Here is a 26513-nt window from a genome sequence, read left to right as displayed (position 1 = left end):
TGACTCATATACAATTTGTTAGTAGACTTACGTTTAAAGTGTTAGTACTGAAACCTATTTATGACTACTTATAATTACAAATTACAATATATATTCACTGCTGGAAACATGCATTTCACAGCAGTGTCGCATATACGGACAGTCCAATCTATCCGCTAACATGCACAGGTTGGGGCTGGCCCGCACCCGGCGCACCAGGGATGTACACCGTTTGCGCATAGTCGCATAAAAACAGTCCATGTGCGCTTTTGCAAACATCCCTGATGCGCTGCAGAAAGGAGGCAGCCCCATCAATACCCGGAACGCGTTGTTGTACTGGATCCGAAGGGCTCCGTAAGGCCGCTGCGTATAGAATTTCCATAGGCTGCATGTGTACATGGAAGTACAATACGCTCTAAATAAGGTAAGTTTTACTTCCTTTGTACACCGCGCAAACCTACGTGAAATCATATTTGCCCTAACCGACAGAGTCCTCCATTCTCGTTCTACGTCCATATTATCTTTAAGGTCAGACAGGTAAAGGGATAAGCTCGCCTTTGTACATAAGTAACCATTATAATTATTCACTGTACTTGTAATTTGTTCTGTGCAATGAAGTGTTTACTACTACCACTTAATAAGAAATTGACGACCGCTCACGGACGTGTAAGTTGCTCAATTGTCTTCGAATTCCAATTTTAACTTCGGTGATAAGTTGTTGCGTTTATGAAAAATACTCCCGGGTACGAAATAGTACATTACATCAGAGGTCGGGAAAATGAGGATTTCCGGCCAAGTGGGTATATACGGCCGAGCGAGCGTGCGAGCGAGGCCGGATAGGGATACGAGGCCGGGAATCCGTTTTCACGCCGAGGCATGTATAGTGCTTTTCTCAAACATACAATGAAATAAAAAAAATGCTCTAAAGGACAATATTTTATAAAAAAAAGTTACTTTGCAGGCCTAGGCCTAAAAAATAATATGAAATCCCTTTACAGTCCTCTCGAGTCGTTGCGCCCAAAAAGCGATACTTCCCAGCCCATTTTAAGGAACGTAAAGACAATATTTCATTGCACGTTTGAGAAAAATATTTTTTTAATTAATTATTCAGGTTTTTCGACCCATCGGTTAACTTTTGGATGTCGATCATCTAATGGTGCAACTACCCTAGCAACCATGACTACGAATTGGTAATGAATGATTTAGGGCCGGTTGCAATCACACCGTCTGTCACCGTCAAGCGTTCGTAAAATTTTATTGTATGGGACACGGTATGGGAAGTTCCATAGACATCTGCTACGTGACGATGATGTGTCTGTCAAATGTGGTTGATGCAACTGGCCCTAAGTCTCATATTGTAACCAATTAAGTATAACACAGGATTCTTTTTCCCGTTTCGAAGCCGGTTACCAAACGTGGTTACAAATCGGTAATGTGAAAGTCCAATTTTTTTTCCTGTTTCCAAGCTTGGTTACCATTTAGTGACAAAACGGTACTAAACTCCCATCGCCCACCGGTTTTACTAGTGCAATCAGTCAACGCAGGGCAGCTTGTGGCGAGCTATTGGGGAACGGCGACCCCACGTACCCGAGTGCTCCTGGGGAGTTCTGTTATCCGTAAGGTGTTGCCTAAGACGCGAATTGGCAAAGTGGCTTTACAGCCACTGGGTTGAATGCGGTGTACACTTTATACCGCATTCAACCCTGTACACTGTACACCTCTCGACACCCTTGACACACCGGTGTTGCCGTTGAGCCATCTTAGATGTCGCTTTTTTGTGGGGACCCATCTTTTCGGGGCGAGTCACCGTCTGCTGGAACTAAAATTGAATACCGTTTTATTGCTACAGAATGGTATAGACACTTCTGAACCGTCAACTGATCCGCTATTTCTGATGCTGACTGTACTAATACTGTTTTATAATTTCAGGTTTGTTTTGGTATTTTGCATTTTTGAGCAACTTGCTAGTAATACCTGACGGCATAATCTTCTTATGGAACGAAAGAAATAAGGTAAGTACCTACTTAATTAGTTAACGTGTAATATATGCAACAGGACTTAAAACGCGGTGGTTTTTAGGGTTCCGTAGTCAACTAGGAACCCTTATAGTAGGGGTCCATAATGATAAATACGGTCCCATACGGAAGAAAGCATGAAACTTGGCATGAATGTAGCTTTCATATATGTGCTTCAATGTCGATATGGAAGCACGCTGAAGAGTGGACTGACAAAGTCCATACAAAAAAGCGTACCCCTGAAAAAAGCTCAATTTTTAGGGTTCCGTACCTCAAAGAGGAAAAACGGAACCCTTATAGGATCACTCGCGTGTCTGTCTGTCCCTCTGTCACAGCCGATTTCTCCGAAACTTCTGAACCGATTTACTTGAAATTTGGCACACGTATGTAAACCTGTGGCCCAAAGACGGACATGTAATTTAATTAAATGAAATTTAATCACAGGGGTCACTTTTGGGGGGTAAAATTGAAAATTAAAAATAAAAAGTTATTAAAACTATATTGTGTTACATATCAAATGAAAGAGCATTTTATCAGCATCTGAAATATATTTTTTTTATATTTTTTATTTTGGTAATTTAGAAGTAATTTAAGAAAATAAGCAAAAAATGACCATTCCCCCCCCCCCTTATCTCCGAAACTACTTAGCGTAAAATTTTCAAAAAAATACACGAGATAGCCCTCTACCTGTAGATTACAGGAAAACCTATTAGAAATCTACAGTCAAGCGTAAGTCGGACTTAAGAGAAAAAAACTCAGATTACGAATTTCACTCACTGCCGCTGCAAGTAGTTACTAAACGTCTTAAAATTGTGTAAGCGCGTTGGACAGGTATAAAGAAATCAATTTTTGTTTCGTTTTGCTTTAGAAATTGTTAAAAAAAATCATTTTCCAAAATGACTTAAGTTCCTACTAAAAAGGAGGCACTTAAGACCGTTTAGAACTTCACTGACCATAATATTGCCCACATAGGTCCAAAAAAGGGTGTATCTGTATATGTATATATACGAAAACAAAAAAATTGTGCCACCGACAACCAAAATCTGAAGTCTATTTGCTCTATCTCTTATAGTTTTCAAAATATACGCAAAATATTTAAAATACGAAATTTAGTGTACGTTGCCATTACATTTCGTCAGGCGCTCATGACCTTTTTGTATGGAAATGTCGAAATCCGACTCGCACTTGACCAATTTTCTTAGAAAGTTGTGTTTTATTATAGTTTTGAAGGAGGTTTCTTGTTTTTAACCACCAACGCAAAAACGACGGAGTGTTATAATAATAAGAGGTTTGACGCTTGACATGTCTGTATGTCTGTGGCTATGAAGCTCCCGAACGAATCAATCGATTTTGATTTAGTTTTTAATGTTTAAGGTGAATTCGTCGAGAGTTTTTTTGTACCACGTAGGTGGCAAACAGACATACGGTTCGCCTGATGGAAAGCGGTCACTGTAACCTATGGACGCCTGCCACTCAAGGAGTGGCACATATGCGTTGCCGACTCGACTCATTAGAAACTTGTACAAATATGTACTTAGAAGGGGCTTGGGTGCCGACGGCTCAAAGGACAATCTATTGTCCTAATTACTTCCGTTGTCAGCATACCGCACCCTCGTTGAGCTCTGGCTGCCTTACTCACCGGCAGGAACACAACAATGAGTAAGGTCTAGTGCTACTTGACTGCGGTCTTTTGTAAAGCGGAGGTATACTTCCCCAGTTAGACTCTGCTCTACCTTAGGCCGTTTTCACATTATCCGATCCGATATCGGATGTAGGAAGGACGTAAAATGTAAGATTTATGCGCTTCCAGGTCTTCATTTATGTATTTAATACATCATTATTACTAAAAAACGACTATTTTTGGCATGCCGGACCCCCGCCAGTTGTCGGCCGATAATATTTATTTGTGTGCGTATATAATGTAGGTATACGTATGTAGTAGTGTGCGTGACAAAAATGGTGTCTATTAAACAGCTGTTAATTGATCGAAATTCAAATTAGTTGACAATTTCCATTGAAAAAAAAAGGTTCTAATGCATCAGTCCGAATTGCGGATACTAGTTTTTTCATATTTTAGTAGATATATTTATTTATTTATTTATTTTAACTTTATTGCACAATTGGAAAAAAGTACAAATGGCGGACTTAATGCCTTAAGGCATTCTCTACCAGTCAACCATATAGTCGGGTAGCGATAACTTTTGAGGTTTCGATAATATTCATGTTGCTTATTTTTTGCATATAGTTTTTAGACTATTGATCAAATATAAAAATAATGTTTTGTGCGTTCCTAGGTACTTGCTTAGCACGAACTTTAGGTATTTCTCTTTTTAAGCAGTGTTCAGTCAAAAAAATATTCGAGAAGAAATTATTTGTATTTGTCTAAAAACAAAGTGGTTGCCGATGTATATATGCATTTTGTGCAATTTTCATCCATGGGTTTAATGATATTTAAAAAAATTTAATATTGATCCTAAAACCCTTAAAAAAATATTAGAGTCAGTAAGTGAAGTCTTGTACGATTCAGGGCATTAAAATATCTTATTTTTTTAAAAGTGTGCGACATTCATAGATTGCTTATATTTAAAAAAAATATTTTGTAATAAAAACCCGTTCAAATCCTCAAAAAAATTTTCATGTTCATAAGTTGACGTCTATATTATTATAATATAATATCGAGTCATCAAATTTAATTTGTGCGGTTTTGATCAATGGGTTTTCAATATTTGACGATATTTCAATAGCAAAGTATTTTAAATTTTCGCGCAGTGTGGCGCGCAACCGATAACCAATCAGGTTGGGGCGTGCCACTGGCGCGACGCCGCGCTGCCTCGCGGCGTAAGTACATACGTCTCGTGCGCAGTCATGCATAATTTAGGGTTGCCAGATGGTCGGGATTTGACGGGATTCTCTCAATTTTTTGCATGTCTTCCCAATTAAAACTTACATATATATTACTGAACTTTATTTTATTACATTATTAACGAAAAGACCAATCTGTATCGAAAATATGATTTCATTTTACATTTCCCTACGAAATCCTCGTAATTGCGCTAAATTCGCCTTTCTCCCAATATGGGGGTAATTTGATCCAGTATAGTATCCTATTCATACACCGTGATTATATTTATTATTGTAACTATTAATTTCAGTTTTTCGTTACACAATACAGGGTGTAATTTTTATAACGGGAAGTATTTAAGGAAGTGATTAACTGACCATAGAGCTGATGCAAAACCCAAAAAAGAGTAACGTGTTTTTTTCTATATTTTTCTAGATTTCCAATTATAATGCAAATTAAACGCACGGCGGTACAGTAAATGGAGTATAAAATCTTTCGCGATTTCTTTCCCAAAATTTAGTTCTGCCAGGCACTATTGTCACAAAATGGACGAGAAACCAGCGTGTTTGTATGTATACACTGTGTTTTTATTGAATTCCGTTAACTTTAAGGAAAGGTTCTTTAGGTCAAAAACAATTATTTATCTATGAATCTATATATTTACATATGAATTATCTATCGTTTCTTGATCAAATCGGAGAAATATTGCAAAAAGGCCAGGTCAGAAGTACTCGAAACCGACGTGCGTGGCGTGTATAAGAAACGTTATGAAAGTGTGTGAAGTGAAAGTGGTTTGTCAGGATCGTAGTAAATGGAAATCCGTGATCTCTGCCTACCCCTCTGGGAAACAGAAGTGATTGTATGCATGTATGTATGTTATCTATGAAACCAGCGTCTTAACTTGTACGGTTATCGATCTATTTAAAAAAATAAATTTAATTACTGGACACGTGTGTGACATCCTATAAAATTTCCTAAAGTTAAATCCGTGTGAGAAACAAGAATAAAATAACATTCAACCAGTGTCTAGTAATTGACGTCACATGTCATAATAAATAGTATTCTGAAAGTATAAAGGCCGTACTACACTTTTTTTTTTACTACACTAATTGATTCATTAAATTTATTTTTAAATTACTTTCTTTTTCTTAGAGAAATTAATTGTAATTCACCTAAGCAAACTTCCCTTAAAGTTAACGGATATCAATAAAAACACGTTGTATACCAGGTGGTTCCCGATAATGAACCTAACTGCATGTCGAATTTCATGGAAAACGAAAAAAAAACACGGTGTATGAGTCATACAGTCAAATTAGACTAACTTGGGTTCTTGCTTAGAAATAAAGTCATACCGTTGTATAAACTACTTACGTAGGTACCTTAAAGACAATTGACAGATTTTGACAGTTTTGGTTCAAAATGTCATTTTGACAGTTTTGGCCCAAAATATCGTTTTGACAGTTTTGACCCAAGATGATGTTTTGACAGAGTTGACCCAAAATGTCAATTTGACAATTTTGAGCACCAATGCCAAGTTGATCGTTTTAACCCAAAATGAAAATTTGACATTTTTGACCCAAAATTTCATTTTTACATTTTTGGAGAAAAGTGACATTTTGACATTGTTAACCCAAAGGGCAATATGACCGAATTGACACAATGCAATTTTGACAGTTTTGACCAAAATATCAATTTGACAGTTTTGGCAGCAAATGACAATATCATCGTTTTAACCCATAAATACCCAAAGTGTAAAGAGAAGTCATTCCGTTGTCAACACGACAGATTACACATACCATAAAGGCAATTGACAATTTTTGACAGTTTTGATTCAAAATATCATTTTGACAGGTTTGAAATTAGACGTCAATTCGGAAGTTTTGATCGAAAATATATTTTGACAGTTCAACAGATAATCGCCAATTTGATCGTTTTAAAGCAAATGTTAATTTGACAGTTTTGCCCCTACATTTTATTTTTAATTTTTGACCCAAAGTGACATTTTGACTCTGTTGAGCCAAAATTTCAATATAACAGAATTAACACAGTTTTGACTCAAAATGTCAATTTGACAGTTTTGACCAAAATGTCAATTTCACAGTTTTGAACTTTTGAGCGAAATGTCAATTTGACAGTTTTGACCAAAATGTCAATTTAACAGTTTAGACCAAAATGTCAATTTGAAAGTTTAGAGCAAAATTTAAATTTGACGGTTTTGACCAAAATGTCAATTTGACACTTTTGACAGCAAATGTCAATATGATCGTTTTAACCCAAAATGTAAATTGAAGTCATTCCGTTGTATAAGATATAGTACCTTAATGGCAAATGATAGATTTTGACAGTTTTGATTCAAAATGTCATTTTGACAGGTTTGATCTCAGACGTTTGACAGTTTTGATCCAAATATATTTTGACAGTTTGATCCCAAAATTTCATTCTGACAGTTATGACAGCAAATGTCAATAAGATTCGAGCCAAAATGTCAGTTTGATAGTTCTGACTCAAAATTACATTTTGACAGTCTTGTCTTGACTCAACATGCTTTTTTGACATTTTAGACTCGTAATTCCAGTTTGACATTTTTTACCCAAAATCACATTTTGACAGATTATATGATCAAAATGACTTTTGAAAATTTGTTTGTATTAATTATATAATAAAGTTACTTTTCAGTACAGATGGTGTTTTTTTTTTACGCGCTAGCGCGAGAAGTATAAGTAGAGGAAGACTTCGAAGGGCCATCTGTACTGCAAGACGTTGTATGATACACGTGCGAAAAAGGAAATTCATAACTCATGTCAACTTAAGATACTCCCTCCGGTCCTGTTTTAATTTATCGCCCCTCGTTTCGAACTTCCTTTTCTCCGCACTTGTATCGTAAATCGTAATGTCTATTATAAAAATAAAATAATGTACAACAAAAAGCGATATAGCGGGTGGATATGAAAAATGTCATTTTGATATATTAAATTATACAGATTTCGATAAATGCTTTTTGCCGGCCGGGACCATAATATTCATACTAATTCGTGTTACGAGTAACAAGGCACGCTAATTTTTAATGGAATTATTTTATGCCTGAAATAATTTATATCTGGGAAACATAAATATTATTTAGTTAAAATGCTATTCTAATACCGAACACAACAGGCTTTGAATTAAATAGCTTCATTTGGGCGCACAGTTTAAATAAACTTGCGTTTTATACGCAACGCGTCGTTTGTCGATTGCCGAGAGAGGTCATTGCCCTTCCCCGCTGCCGCGCTGATACCTACACTACCCGCGCCGCGTGGATTGCGCCCGCTTGACTCGATCGTACGCAAATAAAATTAATATTAATATCGTATTATTTAAGGAGCAATTGATTAAACTTGCACAAATTCATGTATCTTATTTATCATGTCTTTTAAGTTGATGAGATGTAAACTCTAGTAACTCTAATATTTTTTTGTAATGTTAAGAATACATTTTGGCTAAATTATTGCAATTTTAATAAAGCAATTGTTTAAGACAGCACAATATCAGTTCTTTGGCATATTTTAAGGAGTCAAAGCGACGTTTCTTATTTTTTTTAACATGAATATTTTTTTGTATCTGTTTCGCTAGGTATGACATAATACCATATCGCAATTGACAAAATTTGCACAAACTACTTATACATGTTAAAAATATCATTCTAAATCCAACACAGTTACATGTTTTATCTCGAATATTTTTTTGAGCAAATTAGGTCAAAACAAAAATTATAACGACAATTTACCAAATTACTGAAAAAGCAACTTACGTACTTTGCACAAAACGAAATGTAAAATGTATAAATTAACAATGTATCTATTAACGAAAACAGAATCGACTTTAATATTATTTTAACTTAGGGCTCAAAATATAGCCAGCGCCGCAGGACTAATAGGGCCAAACAGAAATTCGCAAATGTGGGTGCAGTGAGAAAAATAAATTTAGAAAGCATGACAACTATTGACAAGTATAGCAATATTATTTACAATATATAATATTGAATATACTTATATATAACAATATATATATTTATATAGTTGAATGTAAAATTATTTATTTTGCCTGACACTCTGTAGGATGTCGGTTCGACATCCGATATCGGATCGGATAATGTGAAAACGGCCTTAGAGTATATTCAATTTAGTATTAGAGTTATGTCAGTGTACAACTGTACATGTCAGCGGCCGCGAGTTCGCGGCCCATTCATTGGCGACGACCTTCGCGCAATAAAATTCAATGTTGGCTGCTCGCGTGCGGTCCGTTTGTTAATGTAGGTAAGAATTTAGAATGGCGGCATTTTGTGAACATCAAAGGAGTGAGCCTTCTGTACTTGTACTATTATATATTCTGTGACAAAACGAACAACATGTGCCGTCTATTAGTTATTTGTTATACAAGGGTGCAAAGTTGTATTTTAACGGCGAGTGTGGAATTGAAAAACGAGCAAGTGAAAGGATTCTATAGTTGAACCACGAGCGAAGCGAGTGGTTCGAGAATAGAATCCTGAACTTGCGAGTTTTTTAACACACGAGAAGTAAAATACATTTGCACCCGAGTGTAACACAAAACTTTTCCCCTCACTATAGCGAGGAAAGTACAACGCAAAAAGCGCGTTTATCACTGCTTCCAGTAGTTCCACGGGTGGTAAATCATCGTCATCACTAGATTCACTCACTTTTATTAATTTTAAAGCATAAAAAATGACTATATTCAAGGTCTAATTACTTTATCCACTAGTGGATGAAATGCGTTTTTATCCGCTGGTATTGAAGGACAAAACACGTGTTTCCGAGCTAGTGACGGGAAAAATAAATTGCCGCAATATGTGGTTGAAGCGCCTAGTGTGTCGAACTTTAAGTATCGCTTAAAAATTTGGCTGGTCGAGCACCCATTCTACACTTATGACAATTTTTTTATTACCTAATTAGAAAAATATTTTTGTGCATTTTTTATGTGAATATTGCCTAACTTTTTGTAATTTCAATCTTCTGTCTATTTATTCTCTAAGTATTATTGTTGTATGAATAATATAATTATTTTTTAAATCAAATCTTGACGTGTAAAATGGCGTTACAAATAAATGAATATGAGTGTGAGTAATGATTATTTTTACAATTGAAAGTTTGTACGGAACCCTCGGTGGGCGAGTCCGACTCGCTCTTGGCCGGTTTTTTTGGTTTAAAACTAGATGGCATTGTTTGGCAACCCGGGAGTTGTAAAAAACATATTTTCACCTATATTTTTACTTGTTTTTATATCATACTATGAATAACTTTTAAAAAACTTTATTTTAATATCAGAATATTGGCTCAAAACACAATTTTTACAAGTTATATTTTTTAGTCGGCCTCGACGTCGTTGTGTCTTTTGTGCATTATACAATGTTCGAAGCCGGCTTGAATGTAACGCCACAATATGGAGACCTCATGAGCATATACTCTTATGTTAGAGAGGGTGCAAAAGTCATTTGTGCGCTTCCTTTTTCTTAAAACCTAATATGGATATTATCCACATATTTACCCCACCCTCTATGTACTAGGAATGGTAAACTAGGTATACTTCACTAGAGTGCAGAAGGAATTTGTCCCTTTTAAGATTCTTCTTTAGGTTAAGAGCGCTATGACAAAAAAGGCGATATATTGTAAAATGCACAATATTTATCGACAAAATTGTACACTTTACTCATACTAAAAGACAGTGAAAGTACTTGTTTCAGTTAGAACATCTTATTAACTGTCGGTTAAATAAAAAACATATGAAAAAAAAAGCTTTTTCAATTAGTAATGATTGTTTTTCTGATGCTCGTTTAGGAAAAACCGCGTGAAGCACAGAATTCGGAGCTCTTATTATGTACAATTTGATAAGATCACTCTCATAAATGAGGTAAATTTAAGTTCCAAATATCTTGTACTTAAGGCCCATTAAACAATATTTATCATTTAATCCTTTGAAATTGAGAAATTGAAAGTAAAACGAACTCAATTTTGTCTTGAAAATACATCGAAACAAGTGATCATTTCTCCGAAAATCTACATGTTATCGAAGTTATTTTAGTATATAAATAATCTGCACAATGTGCTTAAACTGCTGTTATCCATTTGTCGTTATAATATTTTATCATGATTTTTTGCCAATTTTTTGAAAACTAGCCTTCCTGTCGCTATTTTACCGGCGACGGACGCCTGCGATTTCAGTGCCGCGCCGGAGCTCGAGCAGGTAAGACGTATGTCGCTTTGGTCTCCGAGTTTTCATCGCAAACGTGGAGAATATTTATTGTTGTGTGGGTCGGACGCCTTGTTTCTACACGGGCTATCCTCGCATTGTGTGTGTGTAAACAGCGACCAACGAATTTGATCCTAGACCCGTAAATATTTGCTTTTGTAATACTTTGTTATGTTTGAATGTTAAAGTATTACAACGTTGTGATGATAAAAATGTGAAAATTACAATACGGTCAAGATGATAAGACACATCAAGATGGTACTCGGGATCTGATGATGGAGCCAGAAGGTGGTCACCAGTACCAGTGAACCATGTAAGTAAACGACTTCGTGTTTAGGCTCGTTGGGTTCGTCTCAACAAGACCTTTGACAAGAGGTGGTACTCAGGGTCTGATGATGGAGCCAGATGGTGGTCACCAGTACCAATGAACCATATAACTAAACCCAGAGATGGGGAAATCGTAATCGATTCCGGATTACACGATTACTTGATTTTACTTTGTAATCTGACACTACTGGGTGTCAGATTACTTGTAATGTAATCAAGTGAAACGGTAAATTACCATTACATGTAAAGGAATCACTAATCATCTATACAATCATTACTATTACCAATAATTCGGAATCATAGTCGGTTCAAAATAACTGAAATTATTGACTTGATTACTTTCAGATTACGAATATGTAGTACCTCAGATGACTGTCACTTTGACACAAAAGTCATCATGGGTGTCGTAAAATAGGTTTTAGGGGTGCTGATTCCAAAATTAATGACCAATGTGGAATCTGACATTGCTGACTGTCACTTTGACACAAAAGTCGTCATGGGTGTCGTAAAATATGTTTTAGGGGGTGCTGATTCCAAAATTAATGACCAATGTTCAATCTGACATTGCTGACTGTCACTCTGACACAAAAGTCGTCATGGGTGTCGTAAAATAGGTTTTAGGGGGTGCTGATTCCAAAATTAATGACCAATTTGGAATCTGACATTGCTGACTGTCACTTTAACACAAAAGTCGTCATGGGTGTCGTAAAATAGGTTTTAGGGGGTGCTGATTCCAAAATTAATGACCAATGTTCAATCTGACATTGCTGACTGTCACTCTGACACAAAAGTCGTCATGGGTGTCGTAAAATAGGTTTTAGGGGGTGCTGATTACAAAATGAATGACCAATTTGGAATCTGACATTGCTGACTGTCACTTTGACACAAAAGTCGTCATGGGTGTCGTAAAATAGGTTTTAGGGGTGCTGATTCCAAAATTAATGACCAATGTGGAATCTGACATTGCTGGCTGTCACTTTGACACAAAAGTCGTCATGGGTGTCGTAAAATAGGTTTTAGGAGGTGCTGATTCCAAAATTAATGACCAATGTTCAATCTGACATTGCTGACTGTCACTCTGACACAAAAGTCGTCATGGGTATCGTAAAATAGGTTTTAGGGGGTGCTGATTCCAAAATTAATGACCAATTTGGAATCTGACATTGCTGACTGTCACTTTGACACAAAAGTCGTCATGGGTGACGTAAAATAGGTTTTAGGGGGTGCTGATTCCAAAATTAATGACCAATGTTCAATCTGACATTGCTGACTGTCACTCTGACACAAAAGTCGTCATGGGTGTCGTAAAATAGGTTTTAGGGGGTGCTGATTCCAAAATTAATGACCAATGTTCAATCTGACATTTCTGACTGTCACTTTGACACAAAAGTCGTCATGGGTGTCGTAAAATAGGTTTTAGGGGTGCTGATTCCAAAATTAGTGACCAATTTGGAATCTGACATTGCTGACTGTCACTTTGACACAAAAGTCGTCATGGGTGTCGTCAAATAGGTATCCGGAGGTGTTTGAAAACTAATGACCAATTTGGAATCTGACACTTTTGACTGTCACTTTGACACAAAAGTGATCATGGGTGTCTTCAAATAGGTTTTCATGGGTACTGATCTCAATATTAATGATCAATTTGGAATCTGACATTGCTGACTGTCACTTTGACATAAAAGTCGTTATGGGTGTCGTCAAATAGGTTTCCAGGGGTACTGTGCAATGTCAGGTTCCAAATCGGTCATTACTTTTTAAATCATTTCATTAATTTTGGAATCAGTACCCCCTAAAAACTATTTGACTACACCCATGATTCCTTTTGTGTCAAAATGACAATTAGCACTGTGAGATTCCAAAATAGTCGTTAATTTTGGAATCAGCACCCCCGGAAACCTTTTTGACGACACCCATGACGACTTTTGTGTCAAAGTGACAGTCAGCAATGTCAAGATTCCAAATCGGTCATTAATTTTCAAATCAGCACCTCCGGAAACCTATTTGATGACACCCATGATGACTTTTGTGTCAAAGTGACAATCAGCAATGTTAGATTCCACATTGGTCATTATTTTTGGAATCAGCACCCCCTAAAACCTATTTTACGACACCCATGATGACTTTTGTGTCAAAGTGGCAGTCAGCAATGTTAGATTCCACATTGGTCATTATTTTTGGAATCAGCACCCCCTAAAACCAATTTTACGATACCCATGACGACTTTTGTGTCAAAGTGACAGTCAGCAATGTCAGATTCCACATTGTTCATTAATTTTGGAATCAGCACCCCCGCAAACCTATTTGACGACACCCATGGCGACTTTTGTGTCAAAGTGACAGTCAGTGTCTAATCTTCGCTGGGCTCAGGTGTTGCAGAGGTGTTAAATGATAAGCGGACTGTAGTTTAAAGCTGGTTTACTCCGAAATGTGAAAGAATACAAAGAAAGTAGTACAGTGTCGTTGGAGAGCGGAATAACGAACAGTAACAGTAAGTTTTTGAAAAGCTCTAAAAGCTGTCAAATTTGAATTTTGAATATTGCCATAGGTAAATTTGTGCATAGAGATTATTTGAATTACATATTATTATGTGACTTTAAACAATATTGACTAGTTTTTTAAAGGTGCGCGGGGCCCGAGGGCCCCGCGGTGTTCTTTTGTGCTTTGCTTTTTGTGCTTTGCTTATGCTTTTGCTTTTTGTTTTTGAGCTATGCTTTTTTGTTTTTTTGCTTTGCTTGTTTGATTTATTGCTTTGCTTGTTTGCTTTTTTGCTTTAGCCTTTGCGTGCTTGGGAGCACTCTGCCCGCAGCTCGGCCTGCGGCCTTCGCGTGCTTGGGAGCCTCTCAGACACGCTCCGGGCCTTCGGCCCTCCGCGTAGTTACTGTGGGGGTTGTAGGGAAGTTGGAGCTTAAACACGACCCAATAGTAAAAGTGTCTTGAGAAGCTCACGACGGGCCTGCGGCCTGCGGCCTCCGGCCCGTCGTTTCGCTTCTCTAAGACACTTTTACTATTGGGTCGTGTTTAAGCTCCAACTTCCCGGTCCGCCGGCGAGCCGATCAGGGACGCTCCGGGCCTTCGGCCCTACGCGGAGCTCGGCCTTCGGCCTTCGCTGGGTTTCGAAGCTCCGCGCCGGGCCTTCGGCCCGCCGCGTCGCTTTTTAGACACTTTGAATTATTGTTTTGTTTGGGAGCACTGTCTATCCGCAGCTCGGCCTGCGGCCTTCGTGTGCTTGGGAGCACTCTGCCCGCAGCTCGGCCTGCGGCCTTCGCGTGCTTGGGAGCCTCTCAGACACGCTCCGGGCCTTCGGCCCTCCGCGTAGTTACTGTGGGGGTTGTAGGGAAGTTGGAGCTTAAACACGACCCAATAGTAAAAGTGTCTTGAGAAGCTCACGACGGGCCTACGGCCTGCGGCCTCCGGCCCGTCGTTTCGCTTCTCTAAGACACTTTTACTATTGGGTCGTGTTTAAACTCCAACTTCCCGGTCCGCCGGCGAGCCGATCAGGGACGCTCCGGGCCTTCGGCCCTACGCGGAGCTCGGCCTTCGGCCTTCGCTGGGTTTCGAAGCTCCGCGTCGGGCCTTTGGCCCGCCGCTTCGCTTATTTAGATACTTTTTGTTATTGTTTTCTTGGGAGCACAGTCTGCACGCAGCTCGGCCTGCGGCCTTCGCGTGCTTGGGAGCACTCTGCCCGCAGCTCGGCCTGCGGCCTTCGCGTACTTGGGAGCCTGTCAGACACGCTCCGGGCCTTCGGCCCTCCGCGTAGTTACTGTGGGGATTGTAGGATTTGTAGGGAAGTTGGACCTCCGGCCTGCGGCCTCCGGCCCGCCGCGTCGCTTTTTAGACACTTTTACTTATATTTTCTTGCTTGGGAGCACTGCCTGTACGCAGCTCGGAACTTGGACCGGAGCAATGACCGTCGGGCTGTAGAACGCTCCCTCGGGCTGGTAGGGAAATTTGACTTTGTCCCCTCTCGCCGCCGTTTTTGACTTTTTCAAAAAATTTTTTTCTCATTTCTATTTTTGGCCCCCGCTCTTACCACGTGCCAAATTTGAACGCGCTCGGACTGAAAATAAAAAAAAAAATTTCAAAGTCGGCCATTTTGAAATTTTGTAAATGCCATTCAATGGATCTCAGATAACTGTACAACATTAGTTTAAGCACTATTAACCTTTTTCCTACCGTTACGGAGCTATGGGGATTTAAAAAAAAAACCTCCATACAAACTGGTAGGGAAATTTGACTTTGTCCCCTCTCGCCACCGTTTTTGACTTTTCCAAATTTTTTTTTTCTCATTTCTATTTTTGGCCCCCGTTCTTACCACGTGCCAAATTTGAACGCGCTCGGACCGAAAATAAAAAAAAAAAATTTCAAAGTCGGCCATTTTGAAATTTGGTAAATGCCATTCGATGGACCTCAGATAACTGTACAACATTAGTTCAAGCACTATTAACCTTTTCCCTACCGTTACGGAGCTATGGGGATTTAAAAAAGGACCTCCATACAAATTTCAATTGGCCTTCAAAGGGCGCCATTTTGAATTTTTCAAAATTTTCTTTTTGTATACTAATCTTGGGGTGGCTGTCTATCCGTTTGCAAAATTTCAGCGCGCTCGGACCATTTTGAAATTTTTCAAAAAAAAAAGTCGGCCATTTTGATTTTTTTTTAATGCCATTCGATGGACCTCGGGTGACTGTATAACATTTGTTTCAGCACTTTTCACTTCTTTGTACCGTTACGGAGCTATAGTAATTAAAAGAAAAACCTCCATTCAAATTTCAATTGGCCCTCAAAGGCCGCCATTTTGAATTTTTCAAAATTTTCTTTTTGAATACTAATCTTAGCGCGACCGTCCACCCGTGTGCCAAATCTCAGCGCGCTAGGACCATTTTGAAAATTTTCAAAAAAAAAAGTCGGCCATTTTGATTTTTTTTTAATGCAACTTTTTTCTACTCGGATACCTGTATGACATTTGGTCGAGCACCCCCCGGTTATCTCTTACGGTTTAAAAGTTGCCATACAAAATAAAAGTGGCCAGTTTTCCCACATTTGTAGCATTTTTCAATTTTTTTTATTTCATTCGAATCAAGGCCGCTTGGAGATTCTATGACCAAAATTTGAGCTCTCTACGACAAACTTGAAAAATCGTCAAAAAAAAAAGTCGGCCATTTTGAAAAAAAAATGGCGGCGTCAAAAACTGCCCAGGGTCCTCTATGACATTTGGTCGAACACTCCCCGGCTAACTCCAGCCGTTTGGCCAGGCCGTCCGACATTTTTTTACCCGGAACCGGTAGACCGACGGTCTGACCTATCCGGGGTCGCAGGACCAAACTCTATACGACCACACCAAACACTGCCACCTGCAAAAACTCCTTCTGCCCATTTTTTGAAAAATGTCAGTCGGGTTGTAGCTTTATATTATATAGACTAGTTTTTTAAAGGTGCGCGGGGCCCGAGGGCCCCGCGGTCTTTCTTGTTTTTTTGTTTTTGCTTTTGCTTTATGCTTTTTAGTTTTTGCTTTATGTTTTTTTGCTAAGCTTATTTGTTTTATTGTTTTGCTTGTTTGCTTTTTTGCTTTAGCCTTGGCGTGCTTGGGAGCACTCTCTGCACGTAGCTCGGCCTGCGGCCTCGCGAGCTTCGGAGGCTCTCAGACACGCTCCGGGCCTTCGGCCCTCCGCGTAGTTACTGTGGGGGTTGTGGGGAAGTTGGAGCTTAAACACGACCCAATAGTAAAAGTGTCTTGAGAAGCTCACGACGGGCCTACGGCCTGCGGCCTCCGGCCCGTCGTTTCGCTTCTCTAAGACACTTTTACTGTTGGGTCGTGTTTAAGCTCCAACTTCCCGGACCGCCGGCGAGCCGATCAGGGATGCTCCGGGCCTTCGGCCCTACGCGGAGCTCGGCCTTCGGCCTTCGCTGGGTTTCAGAGCTCCGCGTCGGGCCTTCGGCCCGCCGCGTCGCTTTTTAGACACTTTAATTATTGTTCTGCTTGGGAGGATTCTCTGCCCGCAGCTCGGCCTGCGGCCTTCGCGTGCTTGGGAGCCTCAGACACGCTCCGGGCCTTCGGCCCTCCGCATAGTTACTGTGGGGGTTGTAGCGAAGTTGGCGCCCCTCTCAGGGACGCTCCGGGCCTTCGGCCCTACGCGGAGCTCGGCCTTCGGCCTTCGCTGTGTTTCGAACCTCCGCGTCGCTTTTTAGATACTTTTACTTATATTTTCTTGCTTGGGAGCACTGTCTGTACGCAGCTCGGAACTTGGACCGGAGCAATGACCGTCGGGCTGTAGAACGCTCCCTCAGGCTGGTAGGGAAATTTGACTTTGTCCCCTCTCGCCGCCGTTTTTGACTTTTCAAAAATTTTTTTTCTCATTTCTATTTTTGGCCCCCGCTCTTACCACGTGCCAAATTTGAACGCGCTCGGACCGAAAATAAAAAAAAAAATTTTCAAAGTCGGCCATTTTGAAATTTTGTAAATGCCATTCAATGGATCTCAGATAACTGTACAACATTAGTTTAAGCACTATTAACCTTTTTCCTACCGTTACGGAGCTATGGGGATTTAAAAAAAAAACCTCCATACAAACTGGTAGGGAAATTTGACTTTGTCCCCTCTCGCCACCGTTTTTGACTTTTCCAAATTTTTTTTTTCTCATTTCTATTTTTGGCCCTCGTTCTTACCACGTGCCAAATTTGAACGCGCTCGGACCGAAAAAAAAAAAAAAAAATTTCAAAGTCGGCCATTTTGAAATTTAGTAAATGCCATTCGATGGACCTCAGATAACTGTACAACATTAGTTCAAGCACTATTAACCTTTTCCCTACCGTTACGGAGCTATGGGGATTTAAAAAAGGACCTCCATACAAATTTCAATTGGCCTTCAAAGGGCGCCATTTTGAATTTTTCAAAATTTTCTTTTTGTATACTAATCTTGGGGTGGCTGTCTATCCGTGTGCAAAATTTCAGCGCGCTCGGACCATTTTGAAATTTTTCAAAAAAAAAGTCGGCCATTTTGATTTTTTTTTTAATGCCATTCGATGGACCTTGGGTGACTGTATAACATTTGTTTGAGCACTTTTCACTTCTTTGTACCGTTACGGAGCTATGGTAATTAAAAGAAAAACCTCCATTCAAATTTCAATTGGCCCTCAAAGGCCGCCATTTTGAATTTTTCAAAATTTTCTTTTTGAATACAAATCTTGGGGCGACCTTCCACCCATGTGCCAAATTTCAGCGCGCTAAGACCATTTTGAAATTTTTCAAAAAAAAAAAGTCGGCCATTTTGAATTTTTTTTTTTTAATGCAACTTTTTTCTACTCGGATACCTGTATGACATTTGGTCGAGCACCCCCCGGCTATCTCTTACGGTTTAAAAGTTGCCATACAAAATAAAAGTGGCCAGTTTTCCCACATTTGTAGCACTTTTCAATTTTTTTTTATTTCATTCGAATCGAGGCCACTTGGAGATTCTATGACCAAAATTTGAGCTCTCTACGACAAACTTGAAAAATCGTCAAAAAAAAAAGTCGGCCATTTTGAAAAAAAAATGGCGGCGTCAAAAACTGCCCAGGGTCCTCTATGACATTTGGTCGAACACTCCCCGGCTAACTCCAGCCGTTTGGCCAGGCCGTCCAACATTTTTTTACCCGGAACCGGTAGACCGACGGTCTGATCTATCCGGGGTCGCAGGACCAAACTCTATACGACCACACCAAACGCTGCCACCTTCAAATCCCCCTTCTGCCTATTTTTTGAAAAATGTCAGTCGGGTTGTAGCTTTATATTATATAGAATAGAATATTTTATTTAAAAAATACAAATTGAATAAATAATGAATTACCATGAATGCTTAATGAATTAAAAATAATACAAATGTAATAATGTATAATAATGTCAACTTGAATTAATACAATATTGAATATTTGAATGAAAGAATATGAAAATTGAATATATTATTTAACAATTATTATTTGAATTAAATTAAAAATTAATGAGTTATCAAAAATGAATATAAGGAAAAGGATTAAAAACTAGGGGTTTTTAAACGATTCTTAACATGCTCCCGCCTTGGAGTCTATGACTTCAACAATGTGTAGACAGGGAGAGGATGGAAGATGCTGAGAACCCGTGCGATGCCGTCGCTGCCATGGATACCTCCCGAAGTGTAGCTGCTACGAACCGGTGAAGTTTGAGGGCTGCAATCTGTGCATGTGCATGAAAATAATGGATCGCCCCGTGAGGAAATGGAAAGGAATGAAAAAGGACTGAATTTACGTTGGATAATAATTGCCGTTAGTTTGAATCAGTGATGTATGTGAATGTGTGTAACCTGTGTAAATAAATAGGTGCATCCTCTAACACCTCATGCTCTCTTGACATGCTACCTATCAAAAGCTGCACCGTTTTGCTGTTCAGTATAGGCCCTGCATGAAAGAATGTGAGTCGGTAATATTTGTATATGTACACAATAATGTGATGTATAAAACTGAGCAACCCTGGACTCTCAAGAACGTGACCGTAAATGGGGTTGCTCGGTGTTCCCGCCACACGATTGGGATTGCATTTGTTAATGATATAGCCATCTGTCGGCGGCTCATTCGACTTAATGGATGATGTGGATTGCTCATCAGGATCAGTTTTTGTAAACTGCTCCTCACAAGCGTCTTGTTCTGGCGCCAAGCTGTGCCTGGGACCGATTGAATCTGACTCCCTACAAACCGGGACCTGAATATTTGAATTTAATGAAATGTCAGTAGCGGCTTTGCATATATTTGTGTGAAAGGTAGACTGCAAATTATGTGTTTTGCAGTCTACATTATTTTTCAAAGCCTGAGTCGACACTTGGATGGTAGAATTAGGCTTTGAGTATTTCTGAATTAGTACTTGAGCCGATGACATGCATGCGAAGTAGGCATCTTCGAAGAGAGCCAGCTCCTCTCCGATATCTTCTCCGTTTGTGAATTCTGATAATAATATGTCTATATCAGTTTGTATTGCATCGAATTCGTCATAAATATGTCCTATCCTGTCAAATCTTAACTTCAATTTTGCAAGCTGCAAATCACTTAACTGTGGCTCGGCTGCTAAATTTGTAACAAACCTCTGAAAGGCTGTAAGTTTGCCTGTAATAATCTCACGCCTGTAAGTAAGTTTGTGTAAATCTGGGTCAAAAAACATTGTGACATAATAAATTAATTAAATTGCCTAAGAAAATAAATTTAAATAAAATGTCATGAATAAAATTTGCTATTCAAAAGTATCAGGCGCTCAAACTTAAATGCAATGCAACGCTGATATGAGATGCACTGATGGTTATGTAATCACTTAATGAGTTTGTTTACACCTTACCGGCAATCTGCAGTTAGACATAAAATTGACCTAAAAACGTGTTCGCGTGAGATTAAAAGTGTTTAAAATGAAAATTAGGATAGTGAATTATTGAAATGAATGTGTGATTAATGTATAAAAGTTAGGTATGAAGTTAAAAGTGTATTTGTGAATTTAAATGTTATGTATTGCTACGGAATGTGTTGAAAGGTTAGGATATGCCTACAAAATGAATATCGCTTGTGAATAAATGTGTATATCTACTGTGTACTGACCAAATTATGGCAATGAAGACAATGAATTTACTTTTTGCACTTAAAGGAATAGCAGTGAATATGAATGTGTTTGGAATAAAAATGTATGGACGGTGCAGTCGCAAAAAAACATAGGAATGTGAATTGAATAGAAGGACAAGGAACGATCTCACTATTTCGTGCTTCCTCCTTCTGCGCTGACTGCTCCTGGATCTGAATCTGGATGGTTGAATCTGGCTGATACCGTCGCTCTCCACTGAATTGCTCCTGTATCGGTCTGGTTGGTGCTGGATGGGGCTGGATTCCGTAACTGTCCTGGTTACGGTGAATTTCCACTGTAGTGGGATGCTCCGTGTGTCCGGTGGATGCTGTGTGTGAATTCACTCGTCGCTCCTGACTGATGGGACGCGATGAGTGTCAGCTCCGGAACTGGCACGTAGCTGGATGTGCCCTACGCCAACCTGGATGACCCACGGCTTCGCTGAAGAACGTCCGTTGAATATGTGGAGCTCGACTCGGTGCCACAATCTTGCCCCCTCACAATTTCGAAGGCTCGATGGACCATGTCTAATCTTCGCTGGGCTCAGGTGTTGCAGAGGTGTTAAATGATAAGCGGACTGTAGTTTAAAGCTGGTTTACTCCGAAATGTGAAAGAATACAAAGAAAGTAGTACAGTGTCGTTGGAGAGCGGAATAACGAACAGTAACAGTAAGTTTTTGAAAAGCTCTAAAAGCTGTCAAATTTGAATTTTGAATATTGCCATAGGTAAATTTGTGCATAGAGATTATTTGAATTACATATTATTATGTGACTTTAAACAATATTGATATTTTATTTAAAAAATACAAATTGAATAAATAATGAATTACCATGAATGCTTAATGAATTAAAAATAATACAAATGTAATAATGTATAATAATGTCAACTTGAATTAATACAATATTGAATATTTGAATGAAAGAATATGAAAATTGAATATATTATTTAACAATTATTATTTGAATTAAATTAAAAATTAATGAGTTATCAAAAATGAATATAAGGAAAAGGATTAAAAACTAGGGGTTTTTAAACGATTCTTAACAGTCAGCAATGTCAGATTCCACATTGGTCATTAATTTTGGAATCAGCACCCCCTAAAACCAATTTTACGACACCCATGACGACTTTTGTGTCAAAGTGACAGTCAGCAATGTCAAATTCCACATTGTTCATTAATTTTGGAATCAGCACCCCCGCAAACCTATTTGACGACACCCATGACGACTTTTGTGTCAAAGTGACAGTCAGCAATGTCAGATTCCACATTGGTCATTAATTTTGGAATCAGCACCCCTAAAACCTATTTTACGACACCCATGACGACTTTTGTGTCAAAGTGACAGTCAGCAATGTCAGATTCCACATTGTTCATTAATTTTGGAATCAGCACCCCCGCAAACCTATTTGACGACACCCATGACGACTTTTGTGTCAAAGTGACAGTCAGCAATGTCAGATTCCACATTGGTCATTAATTTTGGAATCAGCACCCCCTAAAACCAATTTTACGACACCCATGACGACTTTTGTGTCAAAGTGACAGTCAGCAATGTCAAATTCCACATTGTTCATCAATTTTGGAATCAGCACCCCCGCAAACCTATTTGACGACACCCATGACGACTTTTGTGTCAAAGTGACAGTCAGCAATGTCAGATTCCACATTGGTCATTAATTTTGGAATCAGCACCCCCTAAAACCAATTTTACGACACCCATGACGACTTTTGTGTCAAAGTGACAGTCAGCAATGTCAAATTCCACATTGTTCATCAATTTTGGAATCAGCACCCCCGCAAACCTATTTGACGACACCCATGACGACTTTTGTGTCAAAGTGACAGTCAGCAATGTCAAGATTCCAAATCGGTCATTAATTTTCAAATCAGCACCTCCGGAAACCTATTTGATGACACCCATGATGACTTTTGTGTCAAAGTGACAATCAGCAATGTTAGATTCCACATTGGTCATTATTTTTGGAATCAGCACCCCCTAAAACCTATTTTACGACACCCATGATGACTTTTGTGTCAAAGTGGCAGTCAGCAATGTTAGATTCCACATTGGTCATTATTTTTGGAATCAGCACCCCCTAAAACCAATTTTACGATACCCATGACGACTTTTGTGTCAAAGTGACAGTCAGCAATGTCAGATTCCACATTGTTCATTAATTTTGGAATCAGCACCCCCGCAAACCTATTTGACGACACCCATGGCGACTTTTGTGTCAAAGTGACAGTCAGCAATGTCAGATTCCACATTGGTCATTAATTTTGGAATCAGCACCCCCTAAAACCAATTTTACGACACCCATGACGACTTTTGTGTCAAAGTGACAGTCAGCAATGTCAAATTCCACATTGTTCATTAATTTTGGAATCAGCACCCCCGCAAACCTATTTGACGACACCCATGACGACTTTTGTGTCAAAGTGACAGTCAGCAATGTCAGATTCCACATTGGTCATTAATTTTGGAATCAGCACCCCTAAAACCTATTTTACGACACCCATGACGACTTTTGTGTCAAAGTGACAGTCAGCAATGTCAGATTCCACATTGTTCATTAATTTTGGAATCAGCACCCCGCAAACCTATTTGACGACACCCATGACGACTTTTGTGTCAAAGTGACAGTCAGCAATGTCAGATTCCACATTGGTCATTAATTTTGGAATCAGCACCCCTAAAACCAATTTTACGACACCCATGACGACTTTTGTGTCAAAGTGACAGTCAGCAATGTCAAATTCCACATTGTTCATCAATTTTGGAATCAGCACCCCCGCAAACCTATTTGACGACACCCATGACGACTTTTGTGTCAAAGTGACAGTCAGCAATGTCAGATTCCACATTGGTCATTAATTTTGGAATCAGCACCCCCTAAAACCTATTTTACGACACCCATGACGACTTTTGTGTCAAAGTGACAGTCAGCAATGTCAGATTCCACATTGTTCATTAATTTTGGAATCAGCACCCCCGCAAACCTATTGACGACACCCATGGCGACTTTTGTGTCAAAGTGACAGTCAGCAATGTCAGATTCCACATTGGTCATTAATTTTGGAATCAGCACCCCCTAAAACCAATTTTACGACACCCATGACGACTTTTGTGTCAAAGTGACAGTCAGCAATGTCAGATTCCACATTGTTCATTAATTTTGGAATCAGCACCCCCGCAAACCTATTTGACGACACCCATGACGACTTTTGTGTCAAAGTGACAGTCAGCAATGTCAGATTCCACATTGGTCATTAATTTTGGAATCAGCACCCCCTAAAACCTATTTTACGACACCCATGATGACTTTTGTGTCAAAGTGACAGTCAGCAATGTCAGATTCCAAATCGGTCATTAATTTTTAAATCAGCACACCCGAAAACCTATACTCGTGGTATATGCACTTGAAATGTGAAAGTGAAAATGCTAGAATGACATGTAAACCACGAAGTTGTATAGTCATATTGTTCATTGGTATTGGTGACCACCATCTGGCTCCATCATCAGACCCTGAGCACCATCTTGAAGTAATTAGAATTGTATTTGTCTTATTGTATATTCATATTAATATTATTAATATATACTTTACTCTAATACTTATCATATAACAAAAGCAAATATTTGGGATGGGATCTACTTTTATAATTATTACTTTAATTTTTTAAATAAATTTTAACATAATTGATATTATTTCGCGCTATATTCTCGTATTTTCGTACAAAATAATGTTTATTAGAAACCAAAAGTTTATATCGAGATAGTAGATTGTGGTTGTTATCAAAATTCCATAGAAAGGATCAAGATTGTTTTGTCCATTATTGTAGTGCGAGCGAGTGATAAGACGTGCTAGAAAGGGTCGGCATATTGGGCTCGCGCGGCGGGTAAAATACCTAATTTCGCCCGACGCCGAAATGTTATAACGCTCTTACGCGGCCAAATTTCTAACCCTTCCTTGTTGTCGATCATTTCACTCAAAGTGCGTCCAGTCACCGGTTTAGAATTCCGTCCCCGCCGACTGACTCTATTCGCCATCCCGGTGGCACGCACCCATGCTCTGTCACACTCACCAAGCACTGCACCACGCTTTAACCCTTCTCAATGACATACTGGCCAGCGACAGCAAACTGGATATGTTTCACAGCACGGAGTCGCAATTCTTTGCGATCAGCGCCCGTCACTTGGAGTCTATAACTACTCCAAGTTCGATCCAAGTGTGAGTACCTACTATTTTATGTACTTTATGTTCCGCCACACTATTTTATATAAATGTACCATGTTTATTCATGTTTATACCATAGTGTTGTGAATTTAAGCTTTGAGGCGTAAACTACAAAACTCGAGTCCCGACTTCCGAGTCTTGAAGCCTCGAACCTTAAAGCCTCGACTATATAAGCCTCAACTTAATTAGTTCGCGTTGCTGCTTACGAGCACAAAAACCTCGAGTCTTCAGGCTTCAAGCTTTAAAGCCTCTTAAGCGTTGAAGGTTTAAGTCTATAAGGTTTGTAGCATTTAAGTCTTAAAAGCTTTTAAGCCTGAGGTCGACAGAAGTAAAAACCGGCCAAGTGCGTGTCGGATTCGCCCACTGAGGATTTCGTACTTTTTAGTATCCTGAGATACATGAGATACAGCCTGGTGATGTGACCGGATTGACGGACAGCGGAATTTTAGTAATAGAGTCGCGTTATTACGCTTTGTGTACGGATCCCTAAAAACTACCACCGGACACCGTCAAATTAAGGGTTAAAAATAAATACACAATAATACTTTCTGCCTATAACGCTCGTTGTTTCAGCTCTTGACGGTTGACCCATGTCTTCGAGGTTAGGGGGTTTGAGCTATCTATGAAGCCTGAGTCTTAAAGACTTACTCTTAAGAGCTCATAAAAAGCTTGAGTCTGAACCGTTTTTGAGCTCAAACCTTTAACGCTTGAGCCTTCAAAGCTCGAACCTTCAAGGTTTGCAAGTCTTTAAGGTTGAGAAGTCCTCAAGGCTAGTCTATTAACAACACTATTATACCATCCTGTACGATTGATATGTTTAGCTAGGCTGTTAGTGTTAATTTAACTAATAATTTAATAAATAAATAAATAAAGAATAAAGAATTTTTGCCAAATAAAATGACGTTGGTGGTGCGTTGGTGGACTAGGAAAATGTCATATCCGTTTCGTTGTTCATTAATATAATATACTTAGTGATAATAATTTAAACATGTATATTTTGAGTACAAATACGTTTAACAAAATGCAATCACTGTGCCAACAGAGGTGACATCCATGTCACATCACAAATTTTATTGTATGATTTATTGAATATTCATAATATGGATATTAAATATTTTAGAATCGCAGCAGCAATGCGAGTAGAGATACAGAAGATAGGAAGGATATCTGTTATGCAAGAAGTAATCTTCATAAATTAAAATTGTTTGTCCAATGACCACATACTTACATAAATTTACCAGTTTAGGTGCCAGAAGGCGAATCCAAT

The 26513-nt window shown here is 39.0% G+C and overlaps 1 protein-coding gene across 1 annotated transcript in view; it reads left to right on the top strand.

Annotated features, from left to right (window-relative positions):
- LOC125237037 overlaps positions 1-26513 on the top strand; it is a 76180-nt gene that overhangs the window by 9270 nt on the left and 40397 nt on the right. The window contains exon 3 of the mRNA XM_048143970.1: positions 1909-1991. Coding sequence (XP_047999927.1) covers positions 1909-1991 — 83 coding nt within the window. The remainder of the gene's footprint in view (positions 1-1908; positions 1992-26513) is intronic.

This window comes from Leguminivora glycinivorella, chromosome 20, assembly GCF_023078275.1.
Source record: "Leguminivora glycinivorella isolate SPB_JAAS2020 chromosome 20, LegGlyc_1.1, whole genome shotgun sequence".
NCBI lineage: Eukaryota > Metazoa > Arthropoda > Insecta > Lepidoptera > Tortricidae > Leguminivora > Leguminivora glycinivorella.
This window is presented reverse-complemented; position numbering and strand designations above follow the sequence as displayed.